Source organism: Manis javanica, chromosome 3, assembly GCF_040802235.1.
Source record: "Manis javanica isolate MJ-LG chromosome 3, MJ_LKY, whole genome shotgun sequence".
In the NCBI taxonomy this organism is placed as follows: Eukaryota; Metazoa; Chordata; class Mammalia; order Pholidota; family Manidae; genus Manis; species Manis javanica.
In genome coordinates this window covers 41,002,662-41,024,172 of record NC_133158.1, presented here as the reverse complement: position 1 = coordinate 41,024,172, position 21,511 = coordinate 41,002,662, and the positions used below count along the sequence as shown (strand labels likewise).

Sequence of the window (21,511 nt, the reverse complement as noted above, 5' to 3'; positions counted from 1 at the left end):
ATCTCTTCTTGTTCTCTGCCTGTGCTTTTTCCATAGTGGTGTGGTTTTGTTGTATGGGGGTGGCTTCTTTCATGTCTCTGAAGGAATTAAGTATGGGTGTCAGAAGTCTCTTTTCTCTTGCCTTCATTGTGTCAGTTCTCATCGTACTGTACCGTCTTTTATTTCTATGTCTTTGGGTTTTCTCCCGCTGCTACTGCTTTTCCCCTGAGAGGACCTGTACCACAGGCCTGTTGTAGACAGAAGAGTAAACTTGGTGCTTTGCTTACCACCATGTTTGAGGGACATCGGCATCACCACTGATAGGAGGAGGGACAAGTAAAAAGGAACACCAAGTTCTAGACAGGAGCAGTTGGGAGCAAAGAGTGTGTTTTGGAGTGATGTGTTTATTTGAGCGTCCAAACTTCCCTCTGTATCTGGTTATTACTTCTTTACATTCATAAACATCATAAAATCCACTGATTTCAAAGGCCCAGACACATGTTATTACAGCAATTCAGTTGCTGAGGTGAGAAAAAATGAGAAGGGCCTCACTGTACCACTGAACCTATGATTGGGCACTGCCAAAACCAAACAGGAAGAATCCACGGTGGCTGGAAGGGCTATTTTCTACTGACTGTCTCTCTGGGGACTTAAACAGAATCTTTTTTTTTTTTTGTGGTGTCAGTAATGGATAATTACATGAGCAACATTATGGTTACTAGACTCCCCTTCTCCTCCCACCCCCGCCCCATTACCAAGTCCGCTCCCCATACCCCATTACAGTTGCTGTCCATCAATGTAGTAAGATGCTATAGAATCTCTACCTGTCTTCTGTGTGTTATACTGCTTTCCCTGTGGCCCCCCACCCCCTACATTATGTGTGTGGATCGTAATTCCCCCTTTCCCCCCTTATCCCTCCCTTCTCACCCATCCTCTCCAGTCCCTTTCACCTTGGTAACTGTTAGTCCATTCTTGGCTTCTGTGAGTCTGCTGCTGTCTTGTTCCTTCCATTTTTGCTTTGCTCTCATACTCCACAGATGAGTGAAATCCTTTGATACTTGCCTTTCTCCACCTGGCTTATTTCACTGAGCATAACACCCTCTAGCTCCATCTGTGTTGTTGCAAATGGTGGTAGGATTCGTTTTCTTCTTATGGCTGAATGATATTCCATAGTGTGTATGTACCACCTCTTCTTTATCCATCTCCTGGTGGACACGTAGGTTGCTTCCATTTCTTGGCTATTGTAAATAGTGCTGTGATAAACATAGGAGTGCATCTGTCTTTTTCAAATTGGGCTACTGCATTCTTAGGGTAAATTCCTAGAAGTGGTATTCCTGGGTCAAATGGTATTTCTGTTTTGAGCTTTTTGAGGAACCTCCATACTGTTTTCCACAATGGTTGAACTAATTTACATTCCCACCAGCAGTGTAGGAGGGTTCCCCTTTCTCCACAACCTCACCAACATTGTTGTCTTTTGGATGGTGGCAATCCTTCCTGGTGTGAGGTGATATCTCATTTTGGTTTTAATTTGTATTTCTCTTATAACTAGCGATGTGGAGCATCTTTTCATGTGTCTGTTGGCCATCTGAATTTCTTCTTTGGAGAACTGTCTGTTTATAGCTTTTTTTATACAAACATTTTTCTTTCAGGTTAAAGAGAACATGTGCCCTTATTTTGTTTTCGTTTAGACCCCTGATATTCCTGAAGTGCGGAAGGCATGCACCCCTGCCATCCCCTTTTCCAAATGGAGTCATTTCGGACAGTTTGGTTTGGACTTGCTCAGCGGGTGAGCACTGGGTGTTGGTCTAGTTTGAGGCCTTTCACACAGTGCAGGATGCTCTCGAGGCCTCTGCTCTTTAAGCATCAACTTAATGCTGATTCTGGTCTGGTTGTGATTGTTTGGAACTGGGACTCTTTGAGTTTGGTACTAATAACTTGATGGCTTTGCAGTTTGAGTGGACCCTAAAATAAAAGGTTTTGCCCATGAAATGATTCAAAGTAAAAGTTGCCATTGCTCTTGAGGTTAGTGAAGGGAGCAACAAGTGGCATGTGGCTGCCCACACGTGCCAGCCTGACTGTGGCTGTGGCTGCACAGAGTTGTTGTTGGGTGTTTCTGGGCCTGTTAGGGAGCCTTGGTCAGACTCTGCTCTGAGTGATGGCATCTTGGGTCTAAAAAGACTGTCAAGCCTACAGATTCCTATTTTTAGTTATAATTGATTTGACGATTAGAGTTTCAGAAATACGAGTTTTCTTATTGCCTGTTGGTCTAAAATCTAGACCCTATAGCTGTACGTAGTTTATGTTTTGTAAATTGGACATGTTAGTGGTTTTCTAATGTTGACATAAGTTATTAATTACTTTCTCTGTAATTGAGTTCCAACCTTCTGTTGTAAAGATTGTAAGAAAATGTTAAACTGAGTTTGTTGAAATATGACCCATTTATGCTTAAATCACTGAAATCATCATTTTGAATTCTTTTTCCCCATGTTTAATTAGTTCTTATCTACTTTTAACATAAAACATTTTAAGTTACATGATTATTACGTGAATATATGCTTATAAACAGTCAGAGGCTGCAGGGTAATTCAGGAGGCAGTGAAGGGCTGTGCCTGTCCTCTGCATGCGGCAGGAAACCCAGTTGTAACTGGCATGTATAATAAAGAGGGCACCCCAGGGCTCTGCCTATCTTTCTCGGGGACTGCTGAGCTGGGCTTCTCTCTGCCTGCACCCAGACAGAGTGCCTGCACCCTCTCTGCAGAGCAGGGTGATTGTCCCTGACATTTTCCTTCTCATGTGAGGGGCTCCTGTGCCTCCTCCCAGTCACCCTTCTGGCCAAGGTACTGCCATGCACTGGCAAAAGACAGGGTGACTGTGCTGGTCTGCACACACCACTGGCTGCTTGCAGGTCCACCATGTGTTTCCTGGCTGTTCCCCCACCCTCGTATCTCCATGTGTCCCTGCTTAGTGGTGAGGCGTCATGGCACCTATGCAGACACACAGACACACAGGAGAGAGACTCATGCTAATGGAATGGTTCTGTGAATTACTCTCATTATTTTGATGTCTCCCCTTTCTCACTGAAAAAGGAAAATCTTAGCTGTTGAAGTAAAGAGTCTGAGTTGAGTCTTCTAATAGGCCTCTTGAGTCAGAAAAATAAACGGCAGTTCTCCGACCAGGGCCCTCTAAACCCGAGCACATCAATCTTGGGGCTCATTTTCGCTTTTAGTATCTGTTTTTTAACAGCCATGTTGGGACTGGTTTATCTCATGCCTCTGTTGACCATGGGATTAAAGTGCAGTCTGGGAGTTGATCTGTCTTACAGTTCAGGCCTTAAAGCTCTAACCACTTTCTCCTTAGTAGTTGGGCTGTTTTGGGAAGCTGCATAGTATATGTCTTTAATTTATTTACCTGTCACTTAAGTTGAGATTCAATTCTTTGGGAGTTCTACACTGACCCTGTCCATACCTCTCTCCGTGCCCTGGCTCTCTAGTCCGTTTTCAAAGGTGTCTGTAATTTTCATAGTTCTCAATACAAAGATGTAAGAGTATAATTAATTAATAAGAGCTATGCATCGTGAGAAAATCATAGTGGCTTTTCTTTATTCTTGTTCAGTCAGTGTGGCTCTTCAGTAGGTCAGGAGAGCCTTACCTCCACACGTGAACGGAGGCACTGTGTTTGTCTGCCAGGGCCGCCGTAACAGACCACCACAGGCTGGGCTGATGCTTACTTGGTCCCCGCCCTGGAGGCTGGAAGGTGAACGTGCTGATGGGCTTGGCCTCCGAGGCCTCCCTCTGTAGCGTGGAGGCGGCTGCCCTCTTGCTTTGCTGTTGTGGCCTTTTCACACCCTGGTGTCTCTGTGTGTCACATTTTCTTTTACATGGACATCAGTCAGATTGGATCAGGGCCACCCTGAAGACTCCATTTGACCTAGATCGCCTCTTTCACGACCTTGTCTCCAAATGCAGTCACCTCCATAAGTACTGGGGCTGAGGGCTTCGGCATGTGGGTTTTGGCATCTTTGCTCTTGACAGATGCACTGATTGGCCTATACTTTTAAAATTAAATTTGGGACACAAAGATTTAATTCATGATGGGATGTAAGAAAATTGTTACTTAATAGTCTCCATTTAGACAAATTTTACTGGATAACAGGATTTCCTGTGTAAGGTAGCTTTGGAGGGGGGCCAGTGTAGGAGGCATTTCATTGTTTAACTCTGCATATGTTAATTGTACATTTATGTGAGACTTTATTACAAGGACCATGTATGTACAGTTGGCCCTTGAACTACTTGGGAGTTGGGGTGTCATCTCCCCCAAGCCCTCACAGCTAAAAATCTGTATGACCTTCGACTCCCCCAGAACATAATTACTAATAGCCTACTGTAGCCTGCTGTTACTGATAACATAAGCAGTTAACACATATGTTGTATGTTATATGTAGTATATGCTGTATTCTTAGAATAAAATAAGCTAGGGAAAATAAAATGCTTTTTTTAAACTGTCATAAATCCCCAAAGTATCCAATATATTTTGGACCTGTGCAGTTCAAACACATGTTGTTCACGGGTCAGCTATGTATAGTTGGATATAGAAAACCAAGTGGAAGAAGAGAAAGTTTCCCTATAGTTGTCCTAATTTCTTCCTAGCAAACACTAGTGATCTTTGTGTTAATCCCAGAACCTTTGAAAGAGGCAACAGCATTTGACAGTCAAAGGTAAAAAATTTGAAGCTAACTGAAGATTTTCTTAAATGATTTCTAAGATGACCAAATAAATCAACATGAAGAAAAATGATGTTAAAATATAAACATTGTTTTTATTTCAACAAAAATGTAGTAATAGTAACCCTTGTAAATATTTACTTTGTGTCAGGCATTGTGAAGGTTATTTATTTGTGTTCACTCCTTGAATCTTCACCACAGCCCTTTTGGGAAGGTAGTGTCATTTTCCCTCTTCACAGGTGGTCCTGTGAGGCACAGGAAGGGTCAGTGGTCTCCCCAAAAAGCAATTTGGAAAATGGTTTTGCTTGAAGTTGGAGGATCCTCTGAGCATCAGAACTTGAGTCATCTATGTTAAAAGGTTCTGTTTTAGCTGAAGTAGAATATAGTTCTACTAGCATTTTAGGAGAGCTAAATGGAGCTTTCAGTTCTTTTAAATTGAGGATTGAAGAGCTGAGTTAAAAACTGCACGTGCGTTGTCAAGTCAGATCCGCCTGGTTCAGAACTCCTGTTGGCATCTAGCTGGCTTTGTGCCGTCACCAGATGGACCTGTCTCACCTCAGTGGCCTTATCTGTGAGGTGGATTGAGTTGTCCTTGCCTCCTAGGAGTTACTGCAAGGACTGAAGGCAGGAGGCATGTTGGGTGTTCGGTGTGATGTGTGCCCGTGGAGAGCATTCTGTTTCAGCTCCCACTGGCATTTGGAGGCATATTGAGTTGATTTTGGTTAAGAAGTCCACGTTTCCCTCTCTGCGTTCCCTTTTCTGGTGGATTTTTTTGTGACTGTGTCTTGAAGTTGAAGAAAACAGCGGCTACAGAGCAGAGAACCAGGAGTGAAGCGGGCACAGTGGAGGTATCTCCTTCTCTGTAGTTTAGTGGCCTTGCACAAGTTTACTGAGCTTCTCTGATCCTCAGTCTTCTTGTGGGGAAAACCATACACACCTCCTGGGGTTCCCCACAAGGGTTTAGTTAGATCATATGTGCCAAGTGCCAGGTTTTCTTGAGACCAGTTGTTAAAGGTGTAAAACAGTCTTGTTTTGTGGTGTCATTTTACTAAATATAAAATTGTCTGAACTTAACCAGTTCAGTAAATTTTAGGGCCCATTTTGCCTGTATTCACCTAGAAACATCATAACTGGATTTCTCTTTATTCCTGCAGGTGCTGGAGATCAGAATCTGTTCACCTCTGTTCACCCAGTGCTTTCCCAGCAGCTTCCCAGAGAACCGATGGAGTGGAGAAGGTGCGGTGTGTTGTTTGTTGGCATGTTGCCTACTTTATTTTTTAGACATTTATATGAATAAATGATAGAGTAACATTCAAAGCCCGAGTTCCACAGTGTATTGTAAGGAAACTGAATGGTATCACATAAACTCTAGGCCTTATTCTTTAAAGAGTACATCGATTTTCTTAATGTGAAGTAGAATGATAGAAGTAAGTCTTTTGAGTTCAAGGCTGATTTTCACAGGAATGGCTTCTGATTCTTCATGGGTCGTCAGAATGTCCTGAAGGCACGGGCGTTGTGGAGAGGAGACACGCACTCCCTCGGACTCTGTCAGAGCAGGAGGCCTGGTCTTTGTCTAGGCATGTCACGGCCTCTCCCCCATGAGCCCTGTGCTCTTAGGGGTGAGAAAGGACACAGAACAGTGCTTCAAAGTTGGGAAAGAAACCAGACCAACCACAGTCACCTGTTTGCCCTACTGTGTGTAATTGTTCCTCTAATGACTTGTTCAGAGGAAATAACTGACTTTGAATTATCTTATTGGAAAACTTATTTCTGCTAAGATTAGATATTATTTTTAGAAAATGTTTGGATTTTGACTTGAAAATACAGGTAATCTGATTTTAGCCAAGGTATATAAAAATTCCCTGTTGTTATGCATGTAATTCTGATTCTTGCTACATTGTTCTTTTCTGACCACCTATTTGTACCCTACTAACAGATAATTAATGTGGCTTTCTGGGGAGACTCACCCATGTTTTCTATTGAATCTGGACTAATTTTTGTGCCCAGTTATAGTGTTACAAAGGAATGTGTTTAATTATTAACATTTAATATAAGGAGTGCACAGACTGTGGGAGAATTTTCTTATGGAAAAACTGCCCAATGCTGTGAACAAGAGAAAATAACTCAGCAAGTGGGGGAATATAATCCCTAAAGAAATGGAGTAATTGGAAAAGGATTTCAAACAAGTATACATTATTTAAACTTTCCGAAAAATAAGAAAGTGTGTCCATGAAACAAGAAAGGGAGTTATGAGAAAAAACAAGAAACCAAAGTAGAGAACCTACAGAGATTTAGTGTAGGTATTCATCTTCTCACTGACCTGAACCCACTAAACAAGGAGAAAAGGACTGAAGGCATAAATAAAGGCACAAGGACAAGGAAGGGGAGGTGACAGCTGCAGAGAGGTGTGGAAGAAAGAGAGATGGAGGAACGGGGAGAGAAAGCTGAGCCCCACGTGTCCGCAGAGGTGGCTCCCTGAGAAGCAGGTGAGTCCCTGACAGGTGACAGGGCTCAGGTCCTCAGTAGGTGAGGGCAGGGCAGGCTGGAAACGGGGGTGGTGGAGGCTGGGCAGGGAGCAGTTAGGTGCAGTGCCCCACGTGAGCCTGTCGGGTTGGGGGGGCCCACCCTCTGTGGGTAGGGGGCCCACCCTGTGTGGGTACTTGGGTGCACGGCCCTGCAGGAAGCAGGAAGATCCCTTCTGAACCAGAAGTCTGGATGTAAGCAGGGTGAGGCTCAACCCCAAGGGCTCTGAGACACATCCATGCCCCAGGCAAGAGCAGAGAAGCCATCTCTGGGGAGACTGGATGTCACCATGGAAAAGACACGTCTCTTCTTCGGATAATGCGGGAGGCTGTGCCTCAGCTAATTTAGGACACGGGGCATGTTCCTAATTGGAGCAGGAGGGCTGTAGGCGTTTGAGGTACCACAGGAAGGAACTGGGAGATGGCCCGAAGCTTGACCCATGGGTAGCTCCCTGGGGGCTTCCGGTTCTGTGGGAGAGCTTAGGAAGAACTAAAAACGGTGGCGCTGTGAGCCAAGCAGATGAAAAATGCCAAGAGAAGGCGAGGTTACTTTATAAACCCGCTGTAACCATGGGTTACTTGGCTCATTAGTGGACAGTGCTCCCACATTTAATAATAAGGCTACACCAGGTACAGAGGGACAGCAAACGCTGTGGTGGAGCTGGTGGGAGGGTACAGGACAGCAAGGATGGGCAGACAGCTGTGGCGCATCTCCCCTCACAGACAGCTGAAGATGGTGCCTAAAGCTCCTGGGAAGTAGAGTGAATCGTCAGTTTGAATCGTGGCCCCCAAAGAACAGGTGCATCCAGAATCTGTGCATGTGACCTTATTTGGAGTAAGAGTGTTTGCAGCTGTGATCAAGTTAAGGCGCTCAGTATACCGTCATGGATTCAGGTGGGCTTGAAACCCAATGACAGGTGACCTTAGGCAACACAGGAAAGGAGAGACATGGAGGCACACAAAGGAGGACACGGTGGCCGGGATGGCAGTGGCATGTCTGCGAGCCAGAGGACGCAGGGGTGCCGGCGGGAGGAGGGAGGCGAGGGCAGGATTCTTCCCCAGAGCTTCCAGGCAAGCAGTGCTGCTCCCACCTTGGTTTCAGATTCCTGGCTCCCGGAACCGTGAGACAGTTAAGGCTATTTTAAGCCTCCAGGTTTGTTGCAGTTTGTTACAGTAGCTCCAGGAAACTAATACTAATATTAATGCTACTAATAAAAGGGAAAGTGAAGGATGGGCTTGGCTGACAGTGTCCCAGAGGGGTGGTGTGTGAGTATGAGTGTGTGTGCGTGTGCACGCACGTATGTGCGTGTGCACTCACATGCGCCCATGTGCACATGTGTGACCTGTGCATGCAGGGCTGTGTGTGAAAGTTTTTTAGTACTATTTGACATGTTAAAGTATGTATTACTTTAATTAAAAAAATCTAAAATTAATTGATTCGATCTTGGAAATTAAAAAGAAGCAGAAACTTTATGAGGTGCAATCAACAGCTGCAGTTAGAAGTTGGAAGATTTGAATTTAGAGACTGGAGTTTAATTCTGGAGATTAATGCTAAGAGCTTAAGCTGGAAAGCAGGAGAGAAGAGCTGAGAAGGGGAGGGTACATCTGGAAGTTCCAGGTGTTTCCTAAGGGGACAATAAAGGGAATGGAGGACAGGCAGCATTTGAAGAACTATTGTCAAGATTTTCCCAGAAGTGACTCAGGAGATTGCTGAAGTCCCTGAAAGCCAAGCAGAATGGAAACCAAACAAAGCTGACAGAAAGACATGCTGCGGAAATGGGGGTGGGGAGCTGGGGAGGAAAACCAAGTTTGCAGTTCCCAGCATCACTTAAAAACAGTCTTCTCAAAATGCTTTGGGAAAATACCTTTGAACCTAGAAGTCTGTGTTACTTAAAGTCTTATGCAAGAGGGGAGACTGAGTTAGAACCACCCGTTGTTGGCTTGGATGACACAGGGCACTGAGAGATTTTGTGGCTCATAGGGCTGGGGCCAGCTGGAGCTCAGGATGGCCAGTAGCCCTGATCTTTCCGTCTGCTGGCTAACTCCTGACTCCACAGAGCCACCTGTGTTTGTCCAAGTGCCCTTGAATGTTATATTCCCCGCTTGCCATGCCATGGAGATAGTTGGGAACAGTGCAGTAAATATTTCCAGATACATGTGATCAGAAACCTTCTCACCTGTCTGTAACTACTAAAGGATGTATCTCAACAAGAGGCAAAGAGAACCTGGAATGCATAGGGTGAAAGGAGCAGCTCCAGCCATAAAAATACTTAGCTAAAGTTAAGGTATCAATCCTTTTAAAAAACCCCAAAATCTAAAATTCCAGACATGTGGAGAAAGCAGAAGCCAGTGTATGTGTGTACTACCTTTCTTGTTTTGCTCAAGGAGAAGACAGACACTTGCTTTAGGCTTTTAGAGAAAAATTTAAGCTTATACATGTTAACAGTAAGAATCTAACCAACTAACAGTAGAACAGAAATGGATGGTTAACCTTTCAAACTAGCAGAGAGAAAGGATGGAAAAAGAAAACTTGATTGATTTCACAGAGGACAGGAGAAACAGAAAACCTGCATATAGGAAATACACAAGCTTATGCATAAGCATAGTCACATTACATGTGGTCAGTCTCAACTTACTGAGCACAGAGATGCTTAGACTGGATAAAGATACAAAGTCTGGTAATAGATATTTAAAAGAGACACAGCTTACTAGAGGTGGAGAGTAAAGGTTTGGGAAAAGATAGATGTAGCATAATCTTTTTTCAGAAGTATAAGAAAACAGCGTCATGTCCTCCAATAGCCTAGAGAGACGTATGCAGCTTGGGGATTTTTCTGTGTGTCCATTTTTCTTGGGCTGAGGAAAGGGGAAGGGGGCTTGCCATTATTTCATTTATGTTCTGCAGGCAAAAACCTGCTCTCTTTCACCAGACAGTCCTTTCTCAGAGGGGATGATACAGGTCGTCACAAAGTATTAGTACAGCGTAAAGCTTTCAGGACTTCAGACTGTGCTTTTTACATTTGAGAAACACTTTTCTTTTATAGTGACTTACAGATTAAATTAAACTCCAAGTAAAGTCCATTTCCTCTCAGAAGTCTGTATTGTTGCAAATAGCCCTGGTTAAACAGACTTTTACTGTACATGTATCATTAAGTAAAATGAAAGATTTTTATAGAGAGGGAGCTTTGGCGTGTGAATGTGAACTGTGTTTAAAATAATTTATAGAATGTTTCTGGACAGAATCTTAGAGTTTTGATTCAGGGTAAATGTATATGCGCTTTTGAACTCAGATGTGATAAATTACTGTATTTTCCCCTTTGTGGTGAACATTCTTTGGTCATTTTTCTCAGTGATTTTTAAAAAATTGTTCATAGGTCCTATGGCCGGGCTCCAAAAATGATTCACCTGGAATCCAGCTTTGTTCAATTCAAAGAGGAGCTGCTGCCCAAAGAAGGAAACAAAGCCCTACTTACCTTCCCCTTCCTCCACATTTATTGGACAGAATGCTGCGTAAGTATCTGTTCAGGCAGACCGCGGTGAGATGCTCTGGCCTAGGCTCAGGAATCCACGGGCTGAGCTTTTGCTAAGATTATTTTTCAGATTGACTTGTTAATGTCCTCTGTAGTTTGGTGCTCTTCTCTCCATCCTCAGCCAAGTGTCTGCCTACATTGCTGTGTGTTTCTGCTCTGGCCAGAGCAGCACACTGTAGTGATCACCAAATCCGGTCTTACTTCCTGTGTACCACCGCCCTGTGCCCCACTGGGCACGGCTCAGACTGACTTCCAGCTCCATTATCAGGCCCTGCACTCACCATCTTGGCAGTCACTTTACTTGCTGGGCCTGTGTGTGTCTCGTTGGGGTGCAGGCGCTCTGCGGGCCTCTGCGTCCTCCTCTCCTTCCAGCGCCCCACAGGTGACGCTGTGGCCATCGCAGCTGCAGCCTGTGCTTGACTGACCCAGAAATAAATGTTTCATTCTTGACTGAGTTTTCTGTCATGAACTAATAGAATTGGGTGGGTCATTTTTTCTTGTCTATTTTGACCCTAATAAAACAAGCATTTAGCAACAGACAAAATACATAAATCATTACATTTTAACCTAAATCTGAGGGTGCCTACACCGCCTTTTGTCATTTTAATGAGGAAGGACTCAAGACTTCTGCTTTCCCCTCAGGCACCTTGGCCCCTGCTGGCCTCGCTTTCTAGCCTTTCCCTGAGTTGTGCAGAGTGGTGGCACCTGCTCCCCAGTGATGAGTGACCACACCAATGAGATGTTCCGGGACACTTGCACGTTAGAGGCTCAGTGCCCAGGGTTTTCACTGTGGACAATAACGTAGGCAGCCTCTGCCTGCCCAAGTTCTCAGCTCCCAGAGGGAGAGGAGGTGTTGGCACAAGCCATGCTGTTTGTGCAGACAGTCCAGCCCAGTGAGGCCTCCCTTTACACCGTGCTGGGAAACCCCCCACAGTGCACATTCCCGGCATCAGCCGAGGGCCAGGCTGGCTAAAGGGGGCCGTCCCAGCCCTGCTGCACCACGTTGTGCACCCCCAGCCCCTCAGTGGTAATGTCAGAGTTGACCTGGTGGAGGAGGAGCTGTCTGGTGTATCCTGCTGTAGCTCTGATTTCCCCCTTGTGGCCCTGAAGCATCCCTGGGGAGCCACTTTAAGACCATGTGCGGATCCTGCTCCTAACCCAGCTTTCCCACTTGGATTCCCACTGAGTGATGGTTCTTCCTAAACCACCAGTCTTTTCTAGGGGTTGCAGACTCCACTCCCCACAGTTTGAAAGCCAGTGCTTCACTCTTGGGAAGAGCCTGCAGGGGTTTCTGTTCTATTGTGTTACAGTCAGTCATCCTTATTTACTGTGATGCTCAGATTGTCCCAGATTGGTCAGGGAGAGTCCAAATTGGCTCCTGTATCCTGTAGAGCATTCCCTAACTTCTGGCATAACAAGATATTCTAGGCTCTTGTACCTTTGCTAATCTTGTCCTGGAGCTGGTCATGTCCGTACTGAGCCCGGTTCCTGTGGCGCTGTGGGGTGTCTCTGCTCTGCGCCCTTGTGGTAGGCAGCTGGAAAGCATGAGTCGATACTGGTGCCTCGGATGTCAGCCCAGCCCCACAGGCCTTTGTTGCCTTACCCACCCACATTTCCATCTTCCGGGCTCTGGACAGCAGAGCGGGAACTTGTTTGCTCAGACGCACAACCGCATGAACTGGTCTCAGTTGCCAGCCCCTGCTGCACCTGGAGCCGACCCTGCTGCTGAGAAGAGTTCCTTTGTCTGCTGCTCGCACATTTCCCAGAGGGCAGTGTGCACTTGTCCTGGGGCTGGGTGGGCTCGCCCTCCTTCAGTATGCATCCTTTTCCACGTTTTCCTAGTTGCTTGTGCATGTTTATCTTTCCATACGAACTTTGGCATCAGATTAGCAAATTACCACATGCAGATGTAGCGTCCTGAGGTTGAGCTGTGCTAGCCCCAAACAAGGTGCGGCTTTCCATGTGTACATGTGGCCTTGGTGTCTTAGAAGTGTTTATACTTTTCTGCATTCTAGATTTTAAACGTTTCCTGTTCAATTTATTTTTAAGTGTTGTACTCTTTCGTTGCTATTGTAAATGGCGTTTTCTCCCCCATTGTATCTTCCAGTTGGTTGTATGTGAAAACTATTGGTTTTTTCAGGTTAACCTTGCTGAATTCTCTTACTGTTTGCGTTGGCATTATCACTGATTCACTGGGCCCTAAAGTCTAGGCTTTCCGGACATCCTGTCATGTCATCCGCAAACAGAGATAGTCTTTCCTCTTCTTTCCATTTCTTGTACCTCAGATTGTTTTCTCTGTTCTAGGATATTGTTAAATCGTCGTGGAGCCAGTGGGCCCCTATGCCCTGTCCTGACCTTCATGGGGATGTCTGTGGTGTCCCTTTATTAAGTAGGATGCTAGCAGTAGGGTTGAGGTGCACTTATGTGCACACGTTGGGGGAGTTCCAACCACTTCTGTTTTCTCAAGGGGTTTTATTAAGAGTACATTGTCGAATTTTGTTGAAGTCTTTTTCACACTCAGTGGAGATAATCATTTTTTTCTGATTAGATCTAATATGTGGAATTATGTTAACGAGTTTCTTGTTACTGAATCATGCTTGCTTTCCCCATATATATCCCCCTTGGTCAAATTACTGTTTTCTTAATGTGGTCTTAGAATCTGTTCACTTTATTTAGAATTTTTTGCATCTGTATTCACAAGTGATTGGTCTGTTATTTTTCTGTGCTGTCTTTATCAGGTTTAGGTGTCAGTATACACTTGATTCATCAAAAGGATTTAGAAGTTTCGCTTATTTTCTATTTCTCAAAAAATTTATATAGCACTGGAACTGACTGATCTCTGAGATTTGACAGAATTCTGCGGGGAAACCATCTGGGTTTGGAACTTGTGGGTTAGTTTCTTGATCACGTTCTGTATCTCTTCTATGGAAACTGGTCTGTTTCAGCCATTTGTCAATTTTGATAAGTGGTATTTTTTTTAGAAATTATGCATTTCAGTTAAGTTTTAAAATTTATTTTCATTGAGGTGTTTGAAGTAATCTTTTAAAAATACAATTATATGCTCAATGTCCGTAGTTATTTCCCCATTATTTTATTTTATTTTTTTTGTATACTTGTATTTTCCCCCTTTTTTCTTGGATTAAATTGTCTGGTCTTTCTCCCCAGACAACCAGGATTTTTATGTATTGACCTGATAAACTATTACTCTGTTTTCTACTTCTTTAATTTCTGCTTTTGTTTTTGTTTCTTTCCTTTTGTTTCCTTATGGTTTGCTTTGTTCTTTTTCTAGTTTTTTGAGTTGGGAGTACATTTATTTTCATTCTTAAGTTTTTGTTGCTACAGTTTTTAAAGATAGGAATTCAGATATCCCAGTGTTATATCATTATTTTTCAGAAATTGTCTATTTTCTATTTGTATTGCCCCTTCCACCCAGTAGTTTAAGAGAAAGGTTTTTAATTTCTAGAAAGAAATCTTATAAAATTTTCATTTTAAAATTTCTAAATCTTACTGCATTGCAGTGTTTGAATAGATAACCAATAATATTTTTGCTTAATGAAACGTATTTTGTCTCTGTGACCAAATAATCAGGTTTTTGGCTGCTCCCACATGTGTTAGAATGTATTTTCTCTGTTTTCATATTGTGATGTTAAATGTGGATCCACAAGAGCTGTCTTACTGATTATGTTGTTTTTGTATTTACTGTTTTGTCCACCTGACCTATCTTTGATAGTGGTGTGTGGAAGTCTTCTATTATTGGTGTGTTTCTGTTTCTCTTGCATCTTCTGTAGTTTCTGTTTTGTATGGGTGGTTGTGATGTGATATTTAGTGTATAGACCATTATAATTTTTATGGAGTGGAATATGTCATTAAAAAAATGGTTTCTGATTTTAGGAAGGCCTTGTCTATCTGAAGATAAGAACTGATTTTCTCCTGTGTTTTCTAATAATTTTATAATTTATGTTTTATACTTGGATCTGTTACAGCTTCAAATTATTTTTGTGTATGGTAGGAACTGTGGGGGTTCAGGGTTGAATTTTAGTCTTAAGTGGGTAGTGTATTGGCCTAACATTGCATAATCATCTGTCTTTTCCCCACTTACTGAAAATGTCACCTATATTTGAAACTATCGTTCTGTATGTACAGTAGTCTAGATACTTCACTTCTGTTCATCATTTTCTATTCTGTGCCAGAACCAAACTTTTAATTATTACATTTTTATTATATGTATTGGTACCTGTTCTTTTAAAAACAGACCTCTTGGCTAGTATACATTTTCTCTTCCATAAATTTCAGGATCAGATTATTGGTTGTACAAATTTTATTTTCCTAAAACTGCTGTTACCAGTAAATTCCATACCCTATGCTCTTCTCTACATGGCAGTGACATTTTTCCATTGGGAGGCTGGGTTTTTGTTTCCTCTATTTGAATCTGGGTGGGCTTTCTCACTGGCAGAAGGGATACTGTGACTTTTGAGACCAAGTCATAAAAGGTAATATATCTTCTGCCAGGTCCTCTTGGGGTGCCTGCTCTTAGAGCTCAGCCACCATTCTGGGAGGCAGTCACATGCCCCCTGGGAGGCCCTCTGGAGGTGTGCAGCCTGCATCCCACCAGTAGACCTGCGACTGCTCTCTTGCCTCCAGGCTTCAAGCCCACAGCCAAGCTCCACACCAGGAGGGGCGGAGGGGCCGCCCACCAAATCTTCTCTAGGTTGTAAGTTTGCGAGCAGGGTAATGTTCTGCGCTGCTGCAGGTAGTGGTTTGTTAACAGAGCAGTAGAGAGCTGGAACAGCTCTGGAGAGAAGATGAAAGGAAAAATGAGGGGTGTGTTGATTGGGATTGCCTTGAATTACTTAGAGATTCATTTGAGGATAATTTGAATAATCATGGATCTTCTCTTCTGGGAACATGGTTTCTCCATACTTTATTCTTTTTTAATGGCTTTTAGTAGTGTGTCATGATGCTCTCTATCAAAGTCTGGTATTTTGATTGTTTTAAACAACTTCTGTGGACATTATAAATGGAGTTTTTTTCCTTAAAATGATACTTTATAATAGGGAACCTGTGGGTTATGTTGTTTTTTCAGATTTTATGTTGCTTCATTTTTTGATTATCTATTAAGTAAAGTTTGCTAGAGCAAGTTGATGTTTAGGAGTTTAGATTTAAAAATAAAACTCTGCTGTGTTATTTCAGTAGTTGCTGTAGGGTGTCCTTATATTACCTCCCCCCTTTAGGTCATACTGTGCCAGCAGACACGTAGTATAGGAACTTCACAGTACTGTGCCTCTTATTTCCTGGTTGGGGGGTGTGCATCTTAATTTAATCATATGTGTGTTATTGCCTCCACAGAACATTATTATGTTTTCTTAAGCAGTCAATTTTGTTTTAAAGAAACTAAACATAAGAAAATATGTTAGCTTTTGTATAGCTGTGAAAGTCTTTTTTTGCCTTTATTTTTGGAAAATATTTCATTGGATATGGAACTCATTTGACAGTTCTTTGTTCCCATTCAGCTCTTAAAAGATGTTGCTCCACTGCTTTTGGTTTCCAGTGTACCCAGGAGAAATCTTTCATTTTTGTCTTTGTTACTTTGTACATGAAGTGCCTCTTTTTCCTTTGGTGTTTTAATATTTTTTTCTTTATCACTGATTTTAGAGAGTTTAGTGATAGTATGCCTTGGTGTAGTTTTCTTCATGTTTTTAGTGCTTGGGATTTTGGGGGCTTTTGGATTTATAATTTTTATCAAATTTGGAACATTTTTGGTCATTATTTCTTCAAATATTTTTTCCATTTCTCCCTCTCTCCTCTCCTCCGGGGATGCCAGGTACTTTTGAATCAGGCCACTTTCAGTCCCACTGCTCATAGATGCTTTGTTGATGTTTTATTAGTGTTTTTCTCTCTATTTTATTTGGATAATTTCTGTTCCTGTGTTTTCCAGTTAACTAATTGTTTCTTCTGCAGTGTCTAATCCTCTCTTAATCCCACCCAGTGTATTTTTCAGTTTAAACATTGCAGTTTTCATCTCTAGCAGTGCCATGTGGGTCTTTTCCTTCTTTTAAATGTCTTCCCTGTCTCTGCCAAACATCAGTCTTCCTTTTGTCTTCTTGAACACATGAAATCTGGTTAGAATAACTATTTTAATGGCTTTGTCTACTGATACTGTTACCTATGTCATTACTGAGTCTTTCTATTGATTGATTTTTCTCTTATTATGGGTCATACAGTCTTACTTGCTTATTTGGCAGTTTTTTATTGGATGCTAGATACTGTGAATTTTTTCTTATTTAGTGCTGGCATTTTTCAATCAGAAATTTTCTTGAGCTTTGTTTAGTTATTTATTAAAGTTGATCCTTTTAGGTATTGCTTTTATGAATTGGTGGGTCTGGAACAGTGACCAGTCTAGGATGAATTATTCCTTATTTTCTGCATTCTCCACCCACTGTCCTGAGAATTGGGAGGTTTTCCAGTCTGGCCTGTGAGAATAGGCCCTGTTCTTGGCCCTGTGTGGGTATGTGGGCCATCTCATGGGTCTCTTCCTGGCTGTGGGTGGTTCCTGCAGACGTGTGCTGATCAGTATCCTGTTGGTATTCAGGGACCGTCTGCAGACCTCCAGGTTCTCTGTGTGCTGCTTCCTCCTTTCTGGTGCTCTCACCTCCTAGGCATCAGCTGCCTCCGTCTCCGGGCCACTGGCTCTGTCTCCTTCATGCAGAGAGTCTGCCAGGCTCTGCATCAGTCCCCTCCTGTGCCATGGTCCGGGAGCTCTGCTAGCAGGCAGCTGGGCCACTTGCAGGGCCCACTTTGCTTGGCTTCCCTGAGGTCATTGTCGTTTGTTACCTGATAATTGGGGCTTTGGAAGGCCTTGATTTGGGGGATTTTTTGGTTTGTTTGTTTTTGTTGTTTCAGGCAGTTGTCCCTGTCTGGTCCCTGTCATGTCCTCTTGTCTGAAAACAATAGTCCCATTTGGTGATTGATATCAGCATGCTGTCATTGATTCAACTTGTATCATTAGTGATTTTAATGTGCCACTTGTCCCAGATTTGGGCTTCTGTGACCCTTTGAAACGTGCTCATTATTTGAGCCTCTCTTACACAGGATTTTCCAGGGTCACCCTGTCCTTTCTCTGCCTGAGCCCTGGGGTCAGCTGCTTCTCCAAGGAGCCCCAGTTCATTTTAGTAGAAAATGGTATTAAAAACCAGGATCTGGAGCTTGATGTGCTTTTTGCTGTTGAGCCCTGTCCATGGGCATGGCTAGGCGGCGTGTGGGTGTCCCTCACCGGTATTACTTCTGTATGTAGTGGCATGTGCCTGCACATGCCTGTGTGCATGCTCACACTCCAATGGCATCCTGGACCACAGCATCAGTCCTGGTCTCCCTTCCACATGTTTTGCTGCCTTCATGCCTGTGTTGCGGCCAGATGCTCATTCTCCTCTGTTTCTCATTTGAATCATCACTGTGTGCTCTCCTGCCCCTGCCTCCCTGCTCTGGGGCTGTCGCTCTGCATTGGATCATGCCCCTCGCCTCCTCACCTGATCCATAGCACCCTGGATATGGGTACCCTGCAGGGAGACTCTGCCCTGCATGGCCTCTGACATGCTGGGCCAACACCCCGTCTGCCGTCATCTCACAGGGGCCTGTCTCATGCTGTGGTGCCCAGAGAAGCCGCTCCCCTCAAGTGCCCTCCTTACCCCCATCATGGGCACATGCCTCCCCACCCCCCTGCTAATGGGGTTTTCTTGTACTACTTTGTTTTCTTGAGAGAACCTTGCCCTCTTGGGCTTGGTTTGGGCTCCTCTTCTGAAGAGCCCCCGAGTCTGTTGGGTGAGGTTTGCTGCTTGTGTGCTGACTCGGGATGGGCGGATCACGTGCCCCAGTTTTCCCCTGAATTTAGGGGAATGCTGCCCTGCCTGCTGCTACCCCAGGCCTCTTCCTGACTCCCTGCAAACTGCCCAGAATGTCCCAAGAGAGGGCAGTAGTGTCCACTGGGGTGCAGCAGCCCTTCCCTGGTGAGGATCGCTGTGAGCCAGGACTGCCTGGGGCTGCCAGGGCTGGGGCCGGTGAGGGCACTGTGGCCAGCCTTCCAGCTCCTCTCCGACCCTTGCTTCCCCTCTTATTCCGTGACCCAGCGGGGCCCTGTGATTTGTGTCTGCTCTCTGATTTTAAGAGATCCCCTGGTGGGGACTGTGGCTTTCAGCCCCCTGGCCTTTCCAGACATGTCACTTCCCAGACATGATGCATCTGGGCTTCTGGCGTTCTAACGAATGCCAGCATTGAAAAATCTATGCTTCAGCCCTGGAAGTTGCTATCTTGTGAAAACTATGCAGTGTAAGAGTATCTTCATGTTGAATAGTGATTTACAGAAAGTTGATGTTTGCAGGCCGGTATTCCTCTGAATTTTTCAGCAAAATATCTTTTTAGATTGTATTTATTTTTAGTTTAAACCAAGGCCATAGCAGTTTTAAAAATCAGGCCAAAACATAAAAATACTGCCTTTTAGAACTTTTCACTTAATAAGTGGATGCAGAATTTGAGATCTGTCTCATTCATGGGTCAGTCATATTTGCAGATGTCTACGTGAGTGTTGAGAGACTCAAAAGTCTGAGAAAATACAGGCAAGGTGATAAGGAATCTGTCAGAAGACAGGAAAGCATATATTTGAACAGTGGCTACTGATCAAAGTTTGCACAGGCTTTTAAATGCCTGAATTGGGAATGAAACAAGCATTCTGGTGTTAGATGCCCTCTCTGAAGCTGCTGAGTGGCCTTAGGGCACGAGGGCAGGCAGAAGCAGTCTCCAGTAGAGATCACCAAGGCGCATCTCTGTGTCCTCACTTCTGTGGGGGTGCGCTGAGGCCGGCCTGGGTGTCGTGCCGGTTAGGTGGTCTGGCAGGCTGCTGCCAGCCCTCTGGGTTGGAGCGACACCGACAGGGAGGGCCTACCTTGGCAGTCAGAACAGCTTCCAGGAAGCCCTTGGTGGTGCTCTCGCTGAGTTTCGCATCTGAAGCCGCCTTGCCTTGCCGGCCTGTTGCAGCAGTTGCGGGGGCTCCCGTGGCAGCAGCCAGCCTGCCGAGGGAGGAGCTGCTCTCCGTCCCCCAGCAGCTGGGCCCACAGCCCTCACGGTGGGGCTATTGTGGTCCTTGGGCACAGGGCCTTCGGTGTCGCGGTCCTGGATTTTAAAGTTCCAGCATGCCCAGCAGACTGTTGCCGCGGGCCCCTTGCCGAGCTCTCCCAGAGCCTCCCTCTGTGCTGTGGGAACCGCCTTCCCTGCGCCTGCCCAGAGCGCTGCTGGCTCGGGTCTGCCGGAGCTGGCCGCTGCATGGGGCGGTCCCTCCCGAAGCTGTAAAGCACTGGGGCCCGCGTACTCTCTGTTGTTAGACACATTTTGCCATTTAAACTAAGGGGCATTGATAAACTCGCCTTCACAGTGACTTATTTATTTTTAGGATACTGAAGTGTATAAAGCTACGGTAAAAGACGACCTTACCAAGTGGCAGAATGTTCTGAAAGCCCATAGCTCTGTGGACTGGTTAATAGTGGTAGTTGAAAATGATGCCAAGAAAAAAAACAAAACCAACATCCTTCCCCGAACTTCTATTGTGGACAAAATAAGAAATGATTTTTGTAATAAACAGAGTGACAGGTAAGTGTATCTTTAATTTTACCTCATTGGGCTGATATCCTGGGCGGTGACCCTCGTGTACCCACCCAGTGAACGGCTGTGCTGTGCTGGCAGGTGCCTGTGATAAGTGCTGGAGGGCGACGGCGCCCTCCCCAGGGGCTTCCTGGTCTGGCAGTGTGGGACTAAACCGCAGGCCCCAGGGCGCTGCCTAGGTGGAGCAGGTCCTGTGGCCCAGTGACTGTGGGGGAGTCCAACAGTAGCTTCCCTCTGATGGTGGACGAAGTTCTGAGCATAGCAGGGGCTTCCAGAGGCCTTGTAGTCTTTGTGCACAGTAGGATCCCCTAAATGCTTTCAGCTGTGGGACCCTGTGTTTTCTTAACACCCATTTAGAGTTCCCGTCCGATGCTCTTCCAGAAACTTGAAAAGGGAGCCCTAAAACTTTGTGCCTACTTTTTTGCATGGGCTTACTTCCCCTTGCTTCTCCCTGTCTGGGCCCCGTTCTGTCTGCTGGGGGAGCTTGCTTCTGTTTCCTCAGGGAGGCCATTCCTACCTGTGCCAGCCAGCATTTCCCTTCTGCTCTGGGTTCAGTCTGTCCTTAATCCTGGTAGTCATGGTGAGCCTGCCTGCTGTGCCACAGCGCCGCCAAGTGGCAGAGACAGGTGTTACCTCACACCCAGGTCATCCTCTCACACCCGCCTCCGTGCCTGGCTGGTGCTCAGACAGTGTCCAGGGTGGGCCCACAGCCTGGAGCAGGGGAGTGGGTCTGCCCTGGGGACTAAGGGCAGAAATCCTGGGTGTGTGGCCAGGTGTACCCATCAGACACTGCCATGTGGCTCTTCTGTGACCACGTCCTGTGTCGGACCCCCAGGGAGCTGACAGTCCTCCAGGGGAAGGAGCCGTGGTGTGGGCTTCCTGTTTATGTTCTGCACGATACTGGCCATACACCAGTGTTCAAACTTGCTCTATTTATAGTCTGAATTAAATATTAGATTGTTGAGCTTATGGTTTGTCTGAGAGAAATTTCACGCAATCTGGACTTGTGGGAATTTTTCTTAAGGTCTGTTCTTCATGAATTGGCTATCCAGAGGATTCAGCTTAACATCTGAATGGGGTGCCCCAGACCTAGTGTCCTTTCTCTCTGGGATTCAGGC

General features: G+C 44.9%; 1 protein-coding gene across 5 annotated transcripts in view; it reads left to right on the top strand.

Moving 5' to 3' along the window:
• Positions 1-21,511, top strand: part of TRAPPC10 (trafficking protein particle complex subunit 10) — a 132,184-nt gene that overhangs the window by 46,499 nt on the left and 64,174 nt on the right. For 3 of the 5 annotated variants that reach the window (XM_036994830.2, XM_036994831.2, XM_036994832.2), the window contains exons 2-4: positions 5,854-5,935; positions 10,593-10,728; positions 20,185-20,381. In XM_036994830.2, the coding sequence (XP_036850725.2) occupies positions 5,854-5,935; positions 10,593-10,728; positions 20,185-20,381 (415 nt within the window). Of the gene's footprint in view, positions 1-5,853; positions 5,936-10,592; positions 10,729-20,184; positions 20,382-21,511 lie in introns of those variants that run through there. The other 2 variants (XM_073231267.1, XM_036994833.2) reach the window with 2 other exon arrangements.